The sequence below is a fragment of the Sus scrofa genome, chromosome 18, assembly GCF_054392235.1.
Source record: "Sus scrofa isolate SSC_HxYL_T2T_F1_AM1 chromosome 18, Sscrofa_HxYL_maternal_Yorkshire_Landrace_v2.0, whole genome shotgun sequence".
NCBI classification, from domain to species: domain Eukaryota; kingdom Metazoa; phylum Chordata; class Mammalia; order Artiodactyla; family Suidae; genus Sus; species Sus scrofa.
This window is the reverse complement of record NC_139400.1, coordinates 10,555,516-10,578,845: the sequence shown is the minus strand read 5'-3', so window position 1 is coordinate 10,578,845 and position 23,330 is coordinate 10,555,516. Positions and strand designations below refer to the sequence as shown.

Sequence of the window (23,330 nt, the reverse complement as noted above, 5' to 3'; positions counted from 1 at the left end):
AGCTCCCGGCACTGATCGAGGCCAGGCATTGAACCTGCGTCCTCATGGATGCTAGTCAGAATCGTTTCTGTTGAGCCACGACGGGAACGCCACAACTTTAAAATCTTCAAAGCTTCAGATTTCCAGTTGTACCTTTATTCTTTCTCAACTTAATCCTTCAATCATTAAATTGAGCACAATCCTAAATATCAGGATTTTAAAGAGGAATAGGACAGCTTATTCTTAAGGAACTCAGAATTTATTAAATGAGAAGCAAATAAATGCAGGGGCATTTACTCTCTCCAGGGGCAGTAAGATACAAAAGTCCCTCTTGAAAGAGATACTTTGTTATATCTCTGGGTGATACAGTCCTAGCGCCTTCCATAGGTGCCTAAGTACAGACGCTGCTGAGTATCTCAGGTGAGGGTGGCTTGCAGCTGGACGTCTCCCCCTCTCTGTCTGGGTGTGGGCCCTGCTCCCCCTGGGGCTTCCTCTCACGCACGCAGCGCTCGTGGTCACCCTGCTCTCCTCTAGATTGAGGCCTGCTTGTTTCCTTTTATCCTGCTGTTCTCCGCCCACAGCAGTCACGCCCACACGGGTGCTCTGTTGGCCTCCGCTGCTGCAGAGTGACCTTCCGCAGCATTTGGTGGCCATGCCTCTGGATGTGCCCTGTGGCCTCCGTGATTCTGACCAGGGCAGACACAGCCAATTTCTGCGTGTCGAGTAGCACGCGTCCACGAGCACCTTTTGTGCCCAAGCAGCCTCTCTGCATGGCGAACTCACCAGCTCGCCGTGTGGAGGGTAGGAGTGCGGGGCTGTCCTGGGGGGTGCATCATGGAGGAGATGACATTGCAGGGGCACCGTGCTCGCCCGGTGGCTGTGTTAGTGTCAAGGGTGAAGGACGGACGGGGCACAAGCGGCGGGATGCTGGAGACGTGAAGGTCAGGGGCGGGCAGGATGTGCCTGAGGCAGCATCCAGACGTGGTGCAGGGGACGTGGGGGCAGTGCTTCTTACCCAGATATTCCTGTGCTAAGGCCCTACGTGACCTTGATCCCCGGGGATACACGGCAGTGTATTCTCCAGTTATGGTCTCAGACAGGCTACCGTGAAATAGAAGCAGAAGGGCAGTGTCATAGGTTTTACGCACATCTGGTTAATTTAAACATTTGAGCATTGAGAAGGGATGGTTCTGTTTAGCGGTCATGGATCTTTTAGGAAATGGTCTGTAGGTGGCAGTTACTGTAATTTTTTTGAGGCCGAGGCAGCCGGGAGTGAGGTGACGCAGGCAGAGGGTGGGAAGCCAAGGAAGAAGTTTAAGCTCGGGTGACGGGTGAGCCGAAGTTTCCAGTCCGTACTTCCTCCTAGGTCATTATTACCGGTTACGTACTTGTCAGTCCCAGAGCACCTCAAAGTCAGGGAGCTGTGAATTTGTCATTGCCTCCCTTCCATCCCACGCTGTCCTGACACATGGGTCCCTGTGGCCAGCGATAGAGGTTCCGCCTCAGTTCTGGCCTCCGACTCCAGTACGAGTCAGCAGACTGTAGGTCGGGGCGCCCCCACTCCTGCCTCCCTGCTCCACCGTCCCCTGAGTGCCTCTGAGTCCCTGGGGCAGAGCCCCTCTTCGTTCTCCTCGCTGTCTTACCCCCGTGTCTGCCTGCGCTGAGACCCCCCCCCCCCTCTGCTGATGCAGGCTTCAGAGCTGGTGTCTGAGCGGAGTCCGGCCCACACGAGGCCTCAACAGGGAGCTGCTTCTGCCCCATCAGACCGTGCGCTTTCCTTTAGAGACACCTAGCGCCTGGCGCGACCCATGAGTCAGTGGGAATCTGTGCAGTGACCAAGGTCCTCTCTTGTCGCACTTGACTGTCTTTGGAATGGACGCCTTCTCTGAGGTGGGGAACGGGGGAAGGGGCTGTGGTTCTGATTTGGAATTTGGTTACAAGTTCAGGTGCTACATGTGACAGTGTGCTGTTCACAGATACCGAGTATGTGCTGAAGTGGCTTTTTATGGCAGCCTTCGTGCCCCAGGTCTTTTTGATGGTTTATTTCACTTTTTCTGAACATTCTGTATCCTTTGGTTCTCACCCCTCCTGCTCCCCATGCCTTCTGAACTCAAAGTGTGGTGACACCAGTTTTTTCGGTGGCCTCCCCTTCCCCATCGGCCTCTTTTCTTTTTTTTTTTTGCTTTGTTTTGTTTTGTTTTGTCTTTTGCTATTTCTTGGGCCGCTCCCGTGGCATATGGAGGTTCCCAGGCTAGGGGTCTAATCGGAGCTGTGGCCGCCAGCCTACGCCAGAGCCACAGCAACGCAGGATCCGAGCCGCGTCTGCAACCTACACCACAGCTCACGGCAACGCCGGATCGTTAACCCACTGAGCAAGGGCAGGGACCGAACCCGCAACCTCATGGTTCCTAGTCGGATTCTTTAACCACTGCGCCACGACGGGATATACGTTCCAAATTACGTGCATGTTATGAAGACAAAAGATTTTCTTAATTTCTAAAAATGTGGAACAACATGGCCATACTTAATAGTCTTTGTCAGAGTAAATGGCCCGCTGCTTAATGGCGTAGGCTCTGTTCCCGTCCTGCGCTCAGATCTCCGCTCCACCCTTGAGTCTCACTTTTGTCATCTGTCAACGGGAAAGTGATGACACGTGCTCCTAGGGCGGTTCTGAGGAGCACACGGGTTGTTAAGCAGATCCGGGGATTTGGAAGGTCGCTTCGCAGGAGGAGGGCATTCGTTTTACTGTGCCAGGCACAGTGGGCGGTGTAGACGGACCAGTGCTGGTGGCAGCTGGCGCTGTCCCCAGAGTCTCTTGTCCCGTGTGACTGATGTGACCTGCGGGATGGGGTCGCCTCTCCGTAGACCTTTCTCTTCTCTGCGCAACATTGAGGGACCGTGAGTGTTTGAAAGGCCTGAACATTTTTTATTTTTTTATTTTTTGGAAGTAAAAAATTTTTTTATCGTAGTCGATGTGCATGTTTTAAAATACAACTTTATTGTTGAAATCACTCATCAGGGTTTTTGTGTGTATGTCCAGTACTTTGGATTTGCTTGCTATGTTTTTTTTATTAGTTTTGAAATGAGCTGCCTTAGGTAAGAAATTCTGTAGCCCTTGAGCCCAGGTGAGTGACGTGACCACTATGTTTTAGGTCCCAGCGGCCATCGGAGCTTAAGGGCGTCTGTCTCCAGCCCATCCAGCATCGCCTCCTCTGCTTTCCTAGTCCTCTCAGGTCATGCAGTCCCCTCAGAGTGGATTTCTAAGTATTCACTTAGACTCCAGCTGTGCGTTCTCTCTCTCCCTCTTTTTCTTTTCATGGCCTGTGGCGTATGGAAGTTCCTGGGCCAGGGGTTGAATCAGGGCTGCACCCGAGGCCTACACCACAGCCACAGCAACTGAGGATCCGGGCCGCATCTGCGACCTACACCACAGCTCACGGCCACACCGGTTCCTTAACCCCCTGCGGGAGGCCAGGGATGGAACCCGCAACCTCACGGTTCCCAGTCACATTTGTTTCCGCTGTGCCCCGACGGGACCGCCGTCACTTCTCACTTTAGAGTTTCCGTCCCTCCTCCCTGCGATTAATTAGTAAAAAACTAAATGTTTTTCTGACCTTTGACGTGTGGTGGTAGACGAAGGCTTTTTATTCGAATTCAAGAAATGAAATTTTCCGTAATGGAAAATATCTGGGGGTTTTTTTGGATATAAATGTTGGCAGTGTGAAACTTTTCATTCTGCACATTGTGTGTTCGTTCACATATCAGAGAGTTCTTTTATTTCCTTGAAAAATTAAGGAAAAATGTTTTGGCCATACCTGTGGCATATGGAAATTCCTGGGCCAGAGCCATAGCAGTGACAATGCCGGATCCGTCTGCCACAAGGGAACACCTCAAAACATTATTTTAAATTGGCGTCATTACCTGTTTTCTGATACTATTCTGATGAGTTACAGGTTTTGTTAAGAAATTTAAGTGTATTAATTTTTAAGTGATTCATATGTTGATATCTTTAGTTTTATTTAGGATTAAATTTATGAAAATAAAAGGACGTACAGTATAGACTGAAACTGTTCTGGGGGGAGAGGGTTGTTAGTTTTTTTGTTTTATTTGAAATGTTTTAACTTTCCCCTTTGTTATTACAGCTCCTTCTACATATTAAGTAATTTTCTTCAAAATATAGTTTTACTTACAAAAAGAATTTTTATTTTATTTTATTTTTTTTGGTCTTTTTGCTATTTCTTTGGGCCGCTTCCGCAGCATATGGAGGTTCCCAGGTTAGGGGTCCAATCAGAGCTGTAGCCGCCAGCCTACACCAGAGCCGTAGCAACACGGGATCCAAGCCGAGTCTGCAACCTACACCACGGCTCACTGCAATGCTGGATCCTTCACCCACTGAGCAAGGGCAGGGACCGAACCTGCAACCTCATGGTTCCTAGTCAGATTCGTTAACCACTGAACTACGACGGGAACTCTGAAAAGAATTTTTAAAACTTTAGTAACAATAAAGAAATGTTATATTTTTTTCATTGAAAAAAAATTTTTTTTATATTTTATGGCTGCACCTGAGGGCCAGGCTAGGGGTCAAAAGAGCTGCAGCTGCAGCCCTACACCGCAGCCACGGCCACTCCAGGTCCAAGCTGCATCTGTGACCTATGCTGCAGCTTGTGGCAGTGCTGGATCCTTAACGCCCTGAGCGAGGAGGCCAGGAATCAAACCCACAGCCTCATGGACACCGTGCTGGGCTTTACCCCGCTGAGCTGAGCCACAACGGGAACTCCTTCATTGAGATTTTTCTGGAGATCATTGTGGACTCACACACACCTATCAGCAGCGATGCTGGAGGTCTCTGGTTCTGGTTGTCTGGCCCCCTGCACTTGTGTTTTGCAAAATCCGGTGTGAGTTCACAGCCAGGATACTGGCCTTGATCCCCTGCACCAGTCACGCTCACATCACCCCGGTCTCACCTGAACTAACGTCTGTGCGTGAAGAAATCCGATTGTATCCTTAGAAAACTATGGAAGTAGCAACTTGACTTAGATCTGTGACTTGGGGTGCGGGAGCCTCACATTTCTCACTAAGTCAGAGTGTGGATGATCTTTAGACTCCTTTGGGGTCAAAACACTCTATAATTTTTGAGGGTTGGAATTTGGATTCCCATTGTGGCTCAGTGGAAATGAGTCCAGCTAGTATCCATGAGGACGCAGGTTCGATCCCTGGCTTCGCACAGTGGGCTGGGGATCCGGCGTTGCTGTGAGCTGTGGTGTAGGTCGCAGGTGAGGCTCGGATCCCCAGTTGCTGTGGCTGTGGTATAGGCCGGCTGCTGTAGTTCTGATTCAACCCCTAGCCTGGGAACCTCCATACGTCCCAGGTGTGGCCCTAAAAAGCAGAAGAGAAAAAAAAAAAGGAATTTGAAACTATAACCTCTTTATCTTTTCCTTCTTTTTGTGTTTAGGAAGAAAAGGCTTCTCTTTTACATCGTACTCAGGAAGAGAGAAGGAAGAGAGAGGTAAAAACGGGTAATAGTCTGTAGATAAGCACTTTCCGTAACACTGAAATAAGTCTTGGTTTTACTGTCGTATATGGGAATGTGTATGTTACATGCGACATGTCTTGTGTATTTACATGTGTGTTCAAGTTCAGAAACATTGCTGGACTTGTTGGATTTGATAGTCATTTGTCCTGGGGCCGTTGTAGAGAAGATGGGCTGAGAGGCCGTTTGCAGAACCAAGGGAGAAGTGGGCCGTCGGCTCACTTCCTTGCTTGTGACGGGAAGTCTTGGTATATGATGACCACAGTCTGCCAGGCGACAGGAGGAAACGCCCTCTTAAGGCAAGTGTCTTAACTGTTTGGGAAGAAGCCAAAGAAACGTTGTTTTAGCCTTTATTTTCCGCTTCACCTTTCTGGAGATCATTTCTTAAAATGGCTTTCCTTGGTTGACCAATCAGCCGTTGTGCCCGTGGCCCGTTTTTCTGGGTTGTTTCTGTTCTGCTTTTTAATAATGCATCCCTTCCTGTAGCAAATGTTCATTGGGAGCTTGTCGTGTTCCAGGTACTGAGCTGCCGGCCGGGCACATAGGTAGTGGTAAGACCGTGCTTCTGCTGGGCGATAGATAAGAGCACAGAATTGGTCCAGGCCCTGAGATGGGCGAGGGCCTGCTTTGGGTAGGGGTTTAGGGAAGCCGTCTCTGAGCTCGGGAGAGTGGAGGGAATGCCTGAAGGATGGAAAAGAACAGCTGTGGAAAAGGTCCTGCGGGAGGACGAGCGTTCTTGGTTAAGGGCGGGGCACCTGCAGAGCGTCTCAGGCACGCGTCTCAGCCTCAGTGCTGTGGACACTGGGACCAGGTAACCCCTTGTCGAGGGGGCTCCCTGCACATTGCAAGGTGTTAGCGGCACCCGTGGCCTTTCTCCATGGCCACTGCTCCCCCGTCCCCCAGCTGAGACGCCGAAAACGCCTTCAGAAACCACCGTTCAGATAAGAACAGTGTGTATGGGTTGGTGTGTTTCATCTTTTGGGGAAGCTCGCAGCCAGCCATCCCCCCCCAAGTGCTGCTTCTCCTCCATCTCCCCTCTCCTCCTCCTCTGGGGCTCACATTGCAGATGGACTCGACCTTCGAATTACGTCCTGTTTCCTGGACTCTTTTCTGAAGATTATTCCTCTTGACTTCTGACCTCATTTCTCACTTGCAGATTATCTTAGTAATGTCTGATGGTTAAATACGTCCACACAATTCTGTGGGGGTTGTTTTTGTTTTGTTTTGTTTTCGGCTGCCCCCGCGGCATGTGGAAGTTCCTGGGCTAGGGGGTCACACCTCCGCCACAGCAGTGACAATGCCAGATCCTTAACTGCTAGGCCACCAGGGAACTCCTTCGAGTTCTGCATTTCAGTTTTTATTTCAGCTCTAGAATTTTCTTTTGATTCTTTCCTTTCCCAGTTCTCTTGTCTTAATTTCTTGAATGTAATTGTAGATATATAAAGATAATGTTTAAACTCTAGTGTTTGGAACTCCTGTGGGTTTGTTTCTGTTATTCTCTTGATTTTTCATTCTTCTCTTTTGCCGAGTTTTTTTTTTTTTGGTCGAACACTGGACTTAATATGTTCCAAACAGAAGCGATAGCGTCAGATTCTAGAATGTGGAGAAGGTGATGTTTGCTTCTGGCAGGAAGCAGGGAGAGCGGTTGCCTTTAGCCCGTGGGGGGAGAACTGGGTTGAAGCTGGCTCTCAGTGCTTGTGGGGCTGACCTGTCCCCGTGCCTTTCCAGGAGGCTGAGCGTCACGGAGACTTCCCCAGCGAGCAGCCGAAGGGCTGGAAATAAAGTGTTTTGAAAACGCATGGGGTGGTATATGAGTTTTTAATTAAGTGCTTAGAATCATTTTACTTATGAATACATGGCCAGACTAAATTTAAGCTGGGAGCTCCCTTGTAACCATTTCAAGCCCAGCAGGTGCCCTTTTGTGGCCTGGTGGTGGGTGCTGTAGCCTCAGGGTTTTGTGAGTGTGAGTGTGCCTTTCAGGCCTGGCAGGTGGCATTCGTGGAAGGTGTGAAACCATGCCGTGTGCAAAGACGGAGTGCCGACTCTAGTGTCATACCTGTGTCTGCCTTCCGAATCTTTATGGGAATCTCGGATTTCTCGTCTGTGGGTCGGGAGCCTGCTCCCCTGTGAGGTTGCTGTATGGTTGCATGGGGAGTGTCTATCTCAGGGCTGGCCCAGGATCGGCTCTCACACGGCGGTAGCTGCCGTGCTTGTCGTCATGAGGAGGAAGGCATAGTTTTGCTAGGTCCCTGAAAACTCTAAACACCGTCTCCGGTTGATAAAAATTGGAGGTTTCTGTGTGGAAACAAAGTAGCCTTTAAAATAGATGTATTGTGTTGTCTGTATTTTTTTAATGCTTAAAAACTTTTTTAAAAAGTCTGACTATGCTGATGGAGTCGTAAAGTGGTGTGGCTGTTTGGAAAGCAGCCCAGCCATTCCTCAGACGCCACCTCTGCGCCTTGATTTACACCCAAGAGGAACGAAAGCCTGAGTCCCCACAAAAGCCTCTGCGCGGATGTCCCAGCAGTATTCTTCCTGATGGGCCGAAGTGGGAGGCGCACAGGTGTCAGTCACCTAATAAGTGGATGAACAGGTTGTGAGGCATCCGTGTAGTGGAGCGGCCATAAGAGAGTGAAGTGTCGGTACATGATGCAGTGTCGATGGACCTCGAAAACATCGTGCCGAGTGAGCAGAGTCGGACGCAGAAGGCCGCATCATGAATCCCTTCTGTGGGATGTGCAGTATATGTAGCATCACCAAGGCCATGTTGACAGAAAGTTGATGAGTGGTTGCTCCGGGTGGGGGGTGGGGGAGGGGGAGAGGGAGGGCAGAGAAGGAGGGGTGGCTGCCCGTGGGTCCAGGGGTTCCCGGGGGATGGGTGTGGAGAATGTCCCAGTTAGGTCGCACTAATGATTGCATAACTTTGTATTAGAAATGGGTGAGTCGTATGCTTTAAGAGAGTGAATTTTGTGGTATGTGAATTGTATAGCCTTTTCTTAAAGGCTTAATTCGCATATATCATTTGCACTGATTCTGACCCATTGTTCCCTCCTCCCTACATTATTCAGGAAGAAAGGCGAAGATTGAAAAATGCAATAATTATCCAGTCATTTATTCGAGGCTATAGAGACCGAAAGCAGCAAGTAAGTTTGCTTTTAAACTCAGAGGGAATTAAATTAGAGCTCATTTTAAATATAGCCTTGGATTCTTGGAAGTGGCATTCATTCTGTCGGTATTTTTGTATGTACTTGTTTTAGTGAACGTTAATCTGGGTAATGTTGTTCCCCAACAGTTCATCTGATTAGCTTTCATAAAGATTTATAAACAGGTGAGTTTTTAGGTGATTTTAAATAATAAACTCCAAACATAGGCCGACCCAGGGCTAAGGATGCCCGCAGAAGGAAGTGGCCGAGGACGGCTGCCGGGGCCTTGCCGCTGTCCTCGCGGCCCAGACCTGCGGGGTTTTCTCGGTCACGGCGCCTTAACTGTCGGTTCCCACCACTGCGGTCGGAGCACTCACCGAGCGTGTGGACGCACGACCGAGTGAGGCTGTGTTTGTGTCTCCTTGCAGTGCTCCACCCAGCGGAGTGCGTTTGATCGCTGTGCGAGCTTGTCCCAGGCTGGTGGCGCTCTCTCCATTGCCAGCGGTCCCAACCTTACCCTTTTGGTGAGGCAGCTGCTGTTTTTTTACAGACAGAGTGAAGACTCAAAACGTTTGGTGAGTGTTACCTGCTTTCACTAGCCCTTGTTCCCGTGTCCTCCAGCGTTGTAGTCAGCGTGGTCAGAGAGCCCTCCAGTGTGTGCCTGCTTGGTGCCTTCCTCAGCCACGCCTCTGGGTCACCTTTGTGAGAATGCGTTTCACCCTTAACAGCCGACACTGATTCTCAATAGGCCTTTTCCTTTTTTATTATGGAAATTATCAAATAGAAGAAAGAGTCGACCAAGGCATCCTACTGTCCCCCACGCACGCATCGCACCGTTGGACAGTCGGCACCTTGTTCCGTGCAGAACCGCCCACACCTGCGCCTTCAGGCCTGTGACGTGCATCCTGAATATCGTAGTGCCCTCTCGCTAAGCGCCTCAGTGCAAATCTCTCAAACCTGGGCTTTCTCTCTTAAAACAGCCACGGTACAGTTGTGTGACTTTAGAACTGTCATAGGCTTGAGATGTTAGCAGTGATGAGCAGCAGTGTGTTAGGGGTAGAAACACGTGGATGACTCATCTTTTAAAACGTGGACCTTGTTACTGTGTCCAGTTTCCCAGGAGATGCTAAGAGAGGCATGTGTAATCATTAGGTTAAATGTATATTTATTCTTAGAAACTTCTGCGTACCGATAGTAAAAAATCTAAATGAAAAGATGGGGCTCCAGTGGAAAGTGAGCTTTCCTCGCTCCAGCCGCACGCCCCGAGTGCTCCTCACGTGGAGTGAGTGCAGCCCTCGGAGCCGAGCCGTGTGCGTCACTGCCTGTCTCGTGCTTGCCTCTGACACCCAGCGTTCATTTCTGAGTTGGCTGAGGCTGGAACCTGGGAAGCGCTTGCCATAAATCCCGAGAGGCTGTAAGGGTGGCAGGCGCTTTCTCAGCTGTCCTTCTGGAGCAGTCTGTCCCGTCTCCGGGCTCGCCGTCCTGCCGCTGGACCACTCTCCCCGGAGCACAGGCGTCGGGTCGGGAGGGTCGTCGCGCTTTGTCTCTGCAGAGCGCCGTCCCCGTGGCAGGGCTGCTCCCTCCAGTCGCGCTGCTGCTGCCTTGTCCCAAAGAGCCTGCCTAGAATTAGATGTCATCAGCGCTGGTTAAGCTGACGAGAGTGACCCGAGCGTTTATTCACTTTGCACACAAAAATGCAAGAACAGTAAATCACACACGGCGGGGAGCCTCCTGCCCCCGTCTTCAGGGTCCCTCATTCCCCCCTCAAGAGCAGACATAAGGCCCCTTGAGCTAGTTTTTCTAAGGCGCCCTGTGCCAAACTCAGCTCGGGTGGCCGTCCCTTCCTCACCCGCTCCCTTGATTGTTATTTTATTATCATGACTCTAAATATGGTCTCTGCTAACAGAGTGTGCTGTGATGATATTTTCTTGCGTGTACGATTTTCTTAAATTATCCTGGAGTCAGTCAGTGTGTCATCCTTTTATCTTGCCCTTATGATAAAGTCTTCTGCCACCTCGGGATGATAATAACATCGCAGCGCCATTTTCTGCGTTGAGAGGGTTGGGTCCTTGACGCCCTTTCCCCCTGCACCCCAGGAACGGCTGCCCCGGTTTGCAGCGGTTGCTCTCCAGGCCCCTGGCATCCTGGGAAAAAGCTTTCCTCTGCCTTAGCCGCTCATCTTCTCTCCGGATTCCACATCTTTCTGCCTTCTTGGTCGACTCCCTTGTCTTACGGACACACACCCTTGGTTGACTTCCTGAGCCAGGATGTCTAAGAAGGAACAGTTTTTAAAATGCACCTCAATTTAATAAGTAACAACAACAACAAGTTAAGCAAAGTGGATGTTTCGTGTACTTAGAGGTGCATTGGTCGTCGAGGCTCTGAAAAACAGGATCACCGCATGGTCCACTGCAAGCCTCTGTACAGCACGGGGCACAGAGGCCGCCTTTGATGGGAACCGTGAATGGAGCAGAACCTTTAAAACCCGCGAGTCGTCGTGCTCTGTGTCTGAAACTTGCATACTATTGTACATGAGCTAGACCTCAATTAACCAAGTGCTCTGAGGTTCGTGTTAACGTCACGGACAGCTTCGAACACTACCTGACGTGGCTGTGTTTGCAGCCTTCCTGGAGTTTCAACAGTTGCCCTTTATACTTTCATAATGTTTAGTTCCTTACGTCCTATTTCGATGTGTTCATGGGTATTGCAGATTTTTAGAAAGAACATGTCAGATAGTTCAGGAAGTATTAGTATCCTGCTGGTTCCTGAGCACATGTGGACCTGTAGCTCCCACTACGTCACGAAGAAAGCCTGTGTGTGGCAGACGGACGTCGGAGGCCCTCGGGGTTGTTCCCACCCAGCTTAGGACATACTTGACGTTATCATGCAGAACACCCGTGTTGTTGCTTTGATAACTTTTTTTTTTAAGGACCGCGCCCGTGGCATACGGAGGTTCCCAGGCGAGGGGTCCAATCGGAGCAGTAGCCGCCAGTTTACACCACAGCCACAGCCGTGCAGGGTCTGAGCCTCGTCTGCGACCTACACCACAGCTCATGACAGCACCGGATCCTCAACCCACGGAGCGAGGCCAGGGATCGAGCCCATGTCCTCATGGATACTAGTTGGGTTCGTTCACCGCTGAGCCACAACCTGAACTCCTGATAACAATTTATATCAAAGAAGCATTGCTGTCAAGGGAGCAACGCCATGAAGATGACAGGCGAAGAACCGGTTGTGTGGCACATGCAAGAGGCTATCTTCATTTTAAGTGATTCCGTCTGTTCTCGTGACATGAACAAATGGCGAGAAATTCCTTGTTAGGGATTGCGTTTTCAAAGTCGTTTATGGCAGGTGCATTCACTCTAGACAGGCCTCGTGGAGGCAAGTCAGGCAGAACTCTGACTCAGCATTTGCTGAGCTCCACCACTCGTCGTGTCCAGGACAGTGGGCGGTCTGGCCATCCCACGACACAGCTCTGACCGGTGTCTCCGTGTGCAGCCATCTCGAGGCAGGCTTGATAAATGCGGTTGTTCGATATTTGAAGGGCGCACTCTGATGGCTCCATGTACCTAAACACTGTGATAGGCTTCCTCCCATCGAGTTAGATGCCACGTCTGTCACCTCCTTGCCCACACCCGGCCTTTAATCGGGGCTGGCGGGGCTGGACGATTGTCTTTTCTCCCCAAACCGCTCAGCCTTAGGGAACAGCAGGAGCCCAAGGGAGAGGGTGCCGGAGAAAGGTAAGAGGAGGAACGGTGGTCCTTTGTGATGTGTGGTTAGGACTGTGATGCTCGTCTGTTTTCGTCACGCGTTTGTTGATTCTGCAGGTAAATTGCTTGTGTTTCACGTGTAAAACTTTTAAGTACTTTCGGTAATAAATTTAGTAGTTCAGCTTAATGCTGATCCGCTGTTTTAAGATGGAAAATTCTGGATGTGTGTAAACTGCTAACTAAAACCTGACGTAGAAGATTTACTTCTTACCGTGTTTTGAGTATGCGAAGTATCTATTTATCAATTAAGGAGATTTGGGATGTTATGTAATTAGTAAACAGCTAACTTTTTTGTGGGCTGAGAGTTGTAATTGTGTGTTTTGCTCTTTCAGATATGGATGTATCAGAACCTAATCAAACACAGCTCTCTGTTCGTCCAGCAGCTGGATGGATCTGAGAGACTGACGTGCTTGTTTCAGATAAAGAGGCTGATGAGCCTCTGTTGCAGGTAAACGCACCGTTGGCACTCGTGTTGCATGGAGATCCCTTGTCGAGAGGAATACCGTCGGGTTCTCATCCTCTGAGACAGTGGCTTTTCCTTTGTCCTTTTCTGAGACTGGGATATTCTCTGTGTTACAGTTTTCACACCTGTCATTCCCCCTGTCGAACACGTGGCCTTAAATACCTTCCAGATGGTGTTTTCTTTCCAGTAGGGTCTGGAATCTTGTGAAATATCGGGTGTTCTGCTTGCCGGTGTGGGGGTCGGCCAACGCAAAGGCCCTCCCCTGGCCGATGCTTCCGTTCTCCGAGGGTCTCCACTGAAACACGGTCTTTCCTCAGGCTCGCGGGGTTGACGGGTGAACTTAAAGCAGCCGCTTGCACAGCTTTCCCGCACTGGGTCTACGAAAGAGCACACTCGAGTGATGTGACATCACTTTCAAATGATTCCGAGCCTTTAGTGTAATTTCCGCGGCCTGGCTGGAAGCCGCTTGTAGGAGGTTTACCTAGGACGGCGCTCGGAACAGTCTCGCTGCCGGACCTCTGGAACACTGAGCTGGGCCGTCGTGAGAGCCTTTATGAAGAGAGGCTCTGCAAGGTCGCAGACCCCCAGATCTCGTCTTTGACAGCCCTTTTCTTTCCTGAGAAAACCGTACTTTGGAAAACACAGCGAAGGCTTTCTCCTCCAGAGCAGGAGTCTGCAAACCTTTGCTTTAAACGCCCAGGTGGCGGGTGTCTTGGGGCTGTGGCTGCTGTGCTCGCTCTTACGTGCACTTTGCTTTCTCGTACGGCCTCTAGAGCTGGAAGGGGCGCTCTTCCCTCAGGAGCCACACGGTCTGTGGCTGGTGTGGTCCACGGGTTGTAGCTTGTGGACACTTGAGGTACGTTGGAAGGTATTCATTTAGCAAGTTATTTCTTTATGGCCACACCCACGGCCTCTGGAGGTTCCTGGGCCAGGAGCTGAAGCCGAGCCACAGCAGTGACCTGTGCTGTAGCTGCAGCAACGCCGGATCCCTTAACCCGCTTTGCAGGGCCAGGGAATGAACCCGTAACTCTGCGGCGCCCGGAGCCGCTGCGGTCAGGTTCTTAACCCACTGCGCCACAGCAGGAGCTCCTGGCAGGTAATTTTAATAGATGATGACTCAAAGTGTACTTTCTCCTTCTTCCTGCCGACTCTGGGTTTTGGAAAATTTCTACACCAGAAAAGTCGAGAGAATGCCTCGTGCCCTCCTCCGCTCACTCTTCAGCAGTTACCATCGTGCGCCATCATGTCCCCCTCTGCACGGGTAGAGCGCATGGTTCTTCTGAAGCACGTCAGACATCGTGGCACCTCACCCAGGTCACCACCAGGCCCTGGGCACAGCGCACTCTCTGCCCGCTGTCATGCTGTCCTCCCACCTCAGAAAACTGAGAGGAATCCTCCCAGACGGAGGGACATACGCACCCCATATTCACATCTCATCTCTTAGCTCAGAAGTACCTTTCGTGCTTGTTTTGATGACCCTGGCGTCCGTTTGTTTCACCTCTTCCTCTGTCTCCTCTGCTTCCTGTGAATTGGACGTCAGGTCTAGAGGAAGGTTTTTCAGCGGTGTCCTGTGGATGTTTTGGGCCGACCCGTGCGCTGTGGTTCTGTGCGGCGTGGTCCAGTGTGTCGTCGGGCCCGTCGCAGTGCCCTTGCCCTCCTCCGCCGGGCGCGGGAGGTGCCCCCTCGACCACCCCGTGGGAGCCCCTGACGTCGGGCCCAACTTGATTCAGTCCCAGCACGTCTACGGAGAGTGCTTCAGAGCAGGTGTGTGCGGGCGCATCCCGAGGCCTCTCCCTTCTTAGTGGGGCCAAGAGAAGACGGGGCCTCCGCTCTCCTGTAGGGGGACGTTGCCGACTGTCATCCGAATCCCACCTTTCACCCCGTGGTTTTCACGCACCATCGTCTCCGCCTAAACCAGCTGTGAGAGCCATGGTTTAGGAAATACCACTTTTCCTAATTCTCCGTCCTTCGGTGTTTGTTCGTTGGTGTTTTGTGAAGAGGTCCTGCCTCCTTTTCCCTTTGGCCTCAGTCGTGCCTTTTTAGTACGAGGGGACAGAGCCCCGAGTCTTCTGGAGCATCTTTGCTTTCTGGGCCCTCAGGGTGGGGGCGCAGCCGCCTCCTCTGGGAGGCCTGGGTGGGGCTCTTCTCTCCACGGAAGCTGGTTCAAGCGTGTGATGATGGTACCTGCCCCGTGCAGGACGTTGGATTGTAGGTGCTTTGGCAAGTGACGGCAGAAGGGGTGTGTGCTTGCTGCTGCTCTTTTAGGCTCCCTGGGAATTCACGGTGACGTTTCAAAGCTAGGGAGGCGGTGTCACGTGACACAGCGGACGTACCCCGGGGTGTGTAAGATACATGAACTAACGGGACAGGGACAGCGATGCCACCTAGCTGGAGTGTGGGTGGGACCCTGGTCCCACAGTGCAGTATTGCAGTCGAGGTCACCAGGCCTGGTCTCACGCTGCGTGTCTTGCCAGCCTCGCGGCCTGATGCAAGTTGCCGGATCGGACTTTCAGCATCCTTCTAAGGTGGGCATAGTGGCCGAGACCAGTCCTGCCAGGCCAGTACTTCGGTTCTCCCCTGGGTGATCGCTGCCGTCTTTCAGGTCATCTCCTTTCCTTGGACCCTCAAGGCATCTGCGTGGGCTCCTGGGACCTCAGGGTACAGGGATTGTTGTTGGCCTTTAGCACAGCTTTTCTTCAAGTGCGCACTTTCTGTGTCATTGTTATTCTGTGCCAACATTGAAGCCAGCTGCAGAGTGGAGTTCCCGTTGTGGCTCAGTGGAAGTGAATCTGACTGGTGTCCATGAGGATGTGGGTTCGATCCCTGGCCTTGATGAGTGGGTTAAGGATCCGGGATCCCCATGGCCATGCGCTGTGGTGTAGGTTGCACATGCAGCTCGGATCTAGTGTGGCTGTGGCTGTGATGTAGGCCGGCAGCTGCAGCTCTGATTCGACCCCTCGCCTGGGAACCTCCCTATGCCTCAGGTACAGCCCTGAAAAGACAAAACAAAAAGAAAAAAAAACAGCTATTTGTCAACTTAAGTAAATTGATTTTGAAAATAAAGGTAATTTTTTTTATAACGTTTGAGAACCTTTAGTTTATTTATTTATTTATTTATTGTTTTTTTGCTATGTCTTTGGGCCGCTCCCACGGCATATGGAAGTTCCCGGGCTAGGGGTCGAATCGGAGCTGTAGTCACCAGCCTATGCCAGAGACACAGCAACGCTGGATCCGAGCCACGTCTGCAACCTACACCACAGCTCACGGCAACGCCGGATCGTTAACCCACTGAGCGAGGCCAGGGATCGAACCCGCAACCTCATGGTTCCTAGTCGGATTCGTTAACCACTGCGCCATGACGGGAACTCCTAAAGGTAATTTTTTAAAAAGCTAACAAGGATGGACATTCCTTGCACCTCGTCTTAGGCCAGCATGCGTATTGGCTCATCAGTTCTTTGCTGTTTAAACGCGTTTCTGGGGTTCCTCCCGAGTGCTTGGCTCACCTCTCGTCACTGCGCATGGCTGTGCCGGGGTCCTGCTCTTCTAGGACTCTTCTGGGAGATGGAGAATCAACACGTAAGCTGGAGATGCCTTGCTGTGATAGAGAGAAAGGTTAAATGATGACAGGCGTTGGGGAGATCACAGGAGGAAAGCGGGGAGTGAGGTCTGGGGGGCGGTGGGCTGGCGGGAGGGCGACCCTGAGGAGGTGCCTTGGAGGGGGCGGGGGCCTGCAGGGCAGATCCCGGAATCTGGAAGGCTCTTTCTGTAGGACTTCGGCTTCCATGCTGAGAGAGGAGGGAAGCCAGAGGAGAGCTTTGAGCAAAGAGTGACATGGCCTGAATTTTCTTTCTTCGGCGACTCTCACAGTGTTTTTATTGTAAAATTTTCAAACTGAAGTGTAGACAAGCAGCCCGTAAGAGGTCCTTGCCTGCCGTCTGGAGTCAACGGTTTTTAACATTGTTGACCACTGTTCGGGTTTTGCTGGATCCTTTTACAGCAACGTAGTGACATTCCAGTCACAAAATGCTTTGGTTTTATTGCTGCGTCTGTGAAAGTGGCGGAGAGTAGCGTTAACCCACACGCGGGTGGCCCGGCATTCTGGCCTGACACTCCCAGCAAGGGCCACCCTCACGCGCCGAAATGGCTCTGTCGTTCATGTTTCCAAAATATGTTTTGTAGCTCTTTTTCTCTTTCTTCTTTTGTAAAAAAAGGATTGTGTACACATTACCTTGGATGTTTCCTAATCCTTTTCATCTCGAGTGGCTCCTGCTGCCCTACATCTGCAATTTATAATTTTCTGGAACTGCTCTCGCTCTTGTGCTGCAGAGACAGGGGTCCCTGAGAGTCCGCAGGGGTCCAGCCCAGAAGGGATGGTGTTTGGGCCTTGGTGATGGCAGTGGGAGGAACATGCAGTTGGTGGGTTCTGGTAGAGTCCACAGGATTTACTGACAGTCTGGATGTCGGGTTTCAGATACTAAAGTCAGGGATGCGGACCAGCTTTGGGTTTGAGCGTTTAGAAGGATGAAGTAGTTTTAAACCCTAGGAAGCATAAGCATGGGTGAGGTGAAGTGACTTGTGTAGTGAGAGAATCAGGCTGGTGCCTGGGTGGGTGCGCCCCCCCCCATTAGGGTGCTGTGCAGAAGAGGGAGGGGTCCAGGCTCTGGCCTCAAGGGGTGGGGAGTTAGCATAGATGAAGTCGGAGAATTGGTCACGGCGTTGGCGACGCTCAGTATTATTTTCTTATTTTCTAGAAAAGGTGCAATCAGGACTCCTGCACGAATGTGTTTCAGTGATTTTATTTGACTGGTTAATTCATGAGGGAACCAGTGAGATGTTACAGCTGATTCAGATGAGAATTTGCCTTAGGGAATTTATATTCTCTCTCTGACAGAAGCTGTTTGCATTGCCAGGAACAGGAATCATTTGTATAGTCCTCTGTGGCAACCATGTGCATTGCTGTGGGTTTTCCACCGGGGAACGGGCTCCCTGCAGAGGTGCAGAGCAGCTGGGGCGAAGGCAGGACGGGTACTGCAGTGAGTGAGCTGGACGGCCCATGACTGATTGATTGATTGATTGATTGATTTTTTTGCCTATTTCTCAATCTGAGAGTTTTCCAACCAGTAATACCACGGGTCATCTTGATGAGAACAGTGATGGGGGAAGGCCCAGGTGGCTCATGTTTAAGAGTAACTGATCATTTACAGGGAGGGAGCAGAGACGGGGGTTAGGAGTTGGCGAGGGCAGCGGGAACTAGAGGTGAACTTGAGAAAGTTAATAACGTGCTTGTCGAGGATCTGGGGCGGGGCAACACGGGGCGGTGCAGGAGCAGGGGTGCTGGGCTCGGCCTGGCCAGGGGGAGGCAGGGCGCCGTTGGCCTGGGGACAGGCAAGGGCAGTGCACTCAGGTCTTCAGGAAACGAGCAGCCCGTGGCACAGAGTGGGTGCGTAGAAGTGGAGACGTGTGACTGCCCAGCAAGCACTTGCGGTGCTACTCAGCCTCTTCGTGATGATGGAAGTGCAGGCTCGGATCATAGTCGGGTACGGTTGGACAGCCAGCGGAAGAGCTCCCACTTGAGAGTGTTGGCCGTGGAGTCGGGGCTCTCAGAGGCTGCCCCGCACACGGACGGGTTCCTGCCAACCTGAACCCTGTAGCTTCCACACTCCCCAAGGGTTCCTCACCTCGGAACTTAGCAGAGGAAGGAAGCAGCTCCGTTCAGGGCTGTCCTTGAGTGTCCGCACAGCTTATGCACAGCAGGAAGAGCCCAGAAATGGTGGCGACGTTTATCTCCCTGCTTGGGCACTGCCAGCCGTGAAAGGAGCACGTTCTGAACACGTCGGGTGACTCTCAGAAAGAGGCTGCGTGGAGAATCTAGATCTCAGTGTGCAAACTGAAGGACTCCTTGCGTGTGGAACGGAAGAAAATGCAAGCTCGTCTCTCGATGGAAAACTGGGCTGGGGGCCTGGGAGACTGGGGGGCGTGAGCGGAAACTGGGAGCGAGGGGCCGGTCTGGCGTCTCCCTTGCTGTGTGGTATGTGGCGTCAGAGCTCGCTGGGTCGCCTGCCTTGGATGAGTGCAGATTGCTGCCTGTGCATCGTGTCTCCATAGAATTGGTTTTAAGAAAAGATGTTCTTTCTTTCTTTTTTTTTTTTTTTTTTTTTTTTTTTTTGTCTTTTTGTTGTTGCTGTTATTTCTTGGGCCGCTCCCGCGGCATATGGAGGTTCCCAGGCTAGGGGTTGAATCGGAGCTGTAGCCACCGGCCTACGCCAGAGCCACAGCAACGCGGGATCCGAGCTGGGTCTGCAACCTACACCACAGCTCACGGCAACGCCGGATCCTTCACCCACTGAGCGAGGTCAGGGATCGAACCCGCAACCTCATGGTTCCTAGTCGGATTCGTTAACCACTGCGCCACGACGGGAACTCCAGATGTTCTTTCTTTTTAAACGACGCTTAAGTTTGGGACGCTAAGCCTTCTTTTCTGTAAGTCTCAGAGTGAGAAGGGAGTCTCTCGTCAAAATACTAGGTCACGTAGGGCCAGATGTATATTATTAACTGTTCTCCTTAGGGGGTGTTGGGTTGTGGGCACGGGAAGTCCTGAAGGCGTTGTTGAAGGGAAGGCGAGAATAAGACACTTTTAAGGAGCTCGTTATCTGGGTGGCATTCGATGTCGCTTAGGTGAATTAGGCAGCACCCCGTGGATCACGTGCCTCTCACTGCAGTGTGGTCTTTAGTTCTTGTCTCTCTCACCCTCTGTGGTTGTGCATTTTTCACCTCTGGAAACCCAGTGCCAGCGCTGTGTTTGACACGGAATAAGGAGTCCGGAGCAAAGAGTGAATGGCACGCCCTTCGATTATTGTCCTTGCGGCCTGTCTCTTTGCAGAATTTTTGCGGTGTTAAAGCGCAATGGCTAGACGCTTAGCGCGGTGAAGAGGCTGCTTGGAGGAAACGCTTGGTGACCTCTTCCGCCTAGTGAGTGCAGGTGCTCTTCTTTTTGCTTTTTCCAGGTTACTGCAGAGCTGTAACGATGACAGTTTGAATGTTGCACTTCCAATGAGAATGCTGGAGGTGTTCTCCTCCGAGAATACTTACCTGCCTGTTTTGCGAGATGCTAGCTATGTGGTGTCAGTCGTTGAACAGATTTTGCACTACATGATTCAGAATGGTAAGTCTGGGTCGGCCTCCCTGTGGGACGGGGCCGCGGCCGGGAGCCCCCTGAGGACGTGCTGTGCCACAGCTCTCCTCGTCTCACGCGCCCTGAACACCCCGGAACGTGTTTAGCTTTGCCTAACCTGTCCTGTTGCTCTCAAGCAAAGCAAGTTCACGTCTGCGTCCAGGAGCTGTGCTGGTGCTCTCACCAGGATCCGGGCCTGCCCTGAGCGCCGCGCCAGACTGGGTGGGCGCAGTGACGCCACAGGCCCAGCAGTAGCGGGCCTTGGCCCCTAGAGGAGAGCGAGGGCGCAGTTTAGCTGACTCTCCTGCTGCCTCGGTGGCACCCTTCTTAAAGGACTGCGTGACCTGGACATGGTACCCCCAGCAGAAGTTCCTTACTGCTGAGCCACAGCGGGAGCTCCTTGGCTTAGTTAATTTATTTTGTTTTTAAGATTTTTATTTTTTCTTATTACAGTTGATTTACAGTGTTCTGCTGTACAGCAAAGGGACCCAGACATACATATATATGTACCTGGGAGTTCCCTTTGTGGCTCAGCAGGTTAAGAATTGACTAGTATCCATAAGGATGTGGGTTCCATCCCTGGCTCCTCTTCAGTGGGTTAAGGATCCGGCACTGCCATGAGCTGCAGTGTAGGTTGCAGATGTGGCTTGGATCCCGTGTCGCTGGGGCTGTGGTGTGGGCTGGCAGCTGCAGCTCCAATTCCTTCGCTAGCTTGGGACCTTCCATGTGCCACGTGTGCAGCCCTTAAAAGGGGAAAAAAAAAAATTGGAGAAGCCCTACTCAGTTTGTTGAAAAATTAGAGAAACTACTGAGCTAATTAAAAGTAAATTGAAATTTGTGGAATTTGCTCTTTTAAAAAACAAATTAATGGTAATTATAAATTGTCTGCTATATTAATTGATGTATTATATGTGGTGACTTAATGCTAAGCACTGGATGAGGGTTTTTACTTTTTTTTTGTTTGAAAGTGTAAAGAAGACACCTACGAAATAGGCATTATTTTGAAATGTGTCTGCAACTAGGAAATGTTCAGGATCTTACGTAGAAAGTGCTGCCTGCTTCCAGCCATTTTTCATCCGTTTTGATAAATTACTCCCCGATGTTAGTCACCTGTAACATTTCAGCATTCTGTTTATCAATTGGTTCTTGTTCTTGTACACTGTGCTGTGACTTAACATGAAGCTTTTTAACGATTGCAACCGAACCTAATATTCCTTTCATGCTGTGAAGGTAATCTGTACACACATATATTGATGTTAATATATTAATGGTGTGATTCTTAAAAAAATTTTGCTTGATGTATTGAAGAACTTGGGGGGTATGTATGGCTTTTCAGTTTTGTGGCAAAAGAGCTTCCGCACTTTCTTGCAGAGGTTCACTGGTAGTCAGTGTGTGAGGTTAGAGTTGGGCGTTCACAAAGCATGTAGTGATGGCATGCAGAGATTTGTTTAGTTACCGAAGCTCAGCTGCAGAGCCTGGAGGACTCTTTTCCAGGATGAAGTGTGTCTTTTGATGTGTGCGGACAGTAATGAGATGCCTACGAGCGCCACCTGAAGGCCATCCTGATACCGTTCAAGAAAGGGGCAAATGTTTCGAAAAGGTCGCCTGACCTGATGCGCAGGTGATAGCCGGGGTTTTGGCCACACCCTCAGGCCATCGGCAATGCAGAAAGGCCGTGCAAGTTGTTTCTGCTTCCAGAGCGTGCATTCCTCGGTGCCCACGTTGGGGTCTTCAGAGAGAACCTTTCCTTTAAGGGGTTCGAGGTTCCCACAGGAGAGGGGGGCTGCAGGTCCTGATGGGCGGTGGGGGCGGGGCCGGGAGTCCTGGCCCCTCGGGAAGCGGAGGTGCTCACGTGGGTTCGCCCCGTGGGCCGGTCAGGACAGCTGAGTGTCGCTGAGGACCGCAGCCGCGGTGGAGCAGAGGGCATCCCAGGTGGTGAAGGCTGTGAGTTCAACACAGTAGTGTTTTAAAAACGACACACTACTTAATTACTTGGAGGGTGCGCAAGAGACAGATTTTTAAAACTCACATTGTATGGGCCTTGCTTGGATCCTGGTTCAAGCAAACTAGGTAAATAAAATTTATTTATTTATTTATGTTTTAGAAATAAGGCTATTATTATTTATTTATTTATTTTTGATCTTGGGGTTTTTTTAGGGCTGCACTCGTGGCACATGGAGGTTCCCGGGCTAGGGCTCAAATTGGAGCTGCAGCCGCCGGCCTACGCCACAGCCACAGCAATGCCAGATCCGAGCTGCGCCTGCAACCTACACCACAGCTCACAGCAACACTGGATCCTTAACCACTGAGTAAGGCCAGAGATCGAACCCACATCCTCATGGTTCCTGGTCGGGTTTGTTGTCACTGAGCCGCAAAGGCAACTCCTTAAATGAAATTTATAACATGAAACAATTGGAGACTTGAACACTGACTGGGTACTTGTGATGATACTATACGTATAGTATATCATCAGAATACTTATATCTTGGATTGGCTTCCAGATGCGTGGAGGACAGGTGATTGACTGTAGTTGGTGATCATTGATACAGAGTAATGGATACTTGGAGTTTATGCAGCATTTAAGGTGACACGGGTGCTTAACGTGTTTCGTAAAGAGTTGAAGTATTAACTTGAATTAGGACCTGTAGAAATTTATAAAAAGCATTTAAAAACTGACAAGTTTTTTTTCCCTTGTTATAAGAAGAGGTACCAAATTATAAATCTGTTTTTCTTTTCTTTTAGGGTATTATAGATCTCTCTATTTGTTAATTAACAGCAAGCTTCCATCAAGTATTGAGTATTCTGATATATCTCGAGTTCCTATAGCAAAAATTTTGCTAGAGAATGTTTTAAAACCATTGCACTTTACTTACAACTCCTGTCCAGAAGGTGCAAGGTGAGAATGGAATCAATTTACTGATTTTGAAATTTCACAAGATGTGTATCTAACGGTAACGTTGACGTAGGATGCTCTTTTAAACACTGACTTGAAAGTCAAATCTTGGTATATTGGTGTAACTCATTTTAGAGAAAGATGTCCTTTTTCTGTCTGGCCTGCACCCTACTGTAAATTCATGTAATTCTTTTTTTTTTTTTTTGGTCTTTTTGTCTTTTCTAGGGCCGCACATGTGGTACATGGAGGTTCCCAGGCCAGGGGTTCAGTCGGAGCTGCAGCCACCAGCCTACACCACAGCCACAGCCATGCGGGATCCGAGCTGCGTCTGCGACCTACACCACACAGCTCTCGGCACCGCCGGATCCTTAACCCACTGAG

The 23,330-nt window shown here is 50.6% G+C and overlaps 1 protein-coding gene across 11 annotated transcripts in view; it reads left to right on the top strand.

The window, feature by feature from the left end:
- UBE3C (ubiquitin protein ligase E3C) overlaps positions 1–23,330 on the top strand; it is a 112,230-nt gene that overhangs the window by 15,078 nt on the left and 73,822 nt on the right. For 4 of the 11 annotated variants that reach the window (XM_021079034.2, XM_021079032.2, XM_005673078.4 and 1 more), the window contains exons 2-7: positions 5,432–5,485; positions 8,578–8,652; positions 9,081–9,227; positions 12,755–12,870; positions 19,890–20,047; positions 22,799–22,952. In XM_021079034.2, coding sequence (XP_020934693.2) covers positions 5,432–5,485; positions 8,578–8,652; positions 9,081–9,227; positions 12,755–12,870; positions 19,890–20,047; positions 22,799–22,952 — 704 coding nt within the window. Of the gene's footprint in view, positions 1–5,431; positions 5,496–8,577; positions 8,653–9,080; positions 9,228–9,436; positions 12,871–19,889; positions 20,048–22,798; positions 22,953–23,330 lie in introns of all 11 variants that reach the window. The other 7 variants (XM_085005033.1, XM_085005036.1, XM_085005031.1 and 4 more) reach the window with 6 other exon arrangements.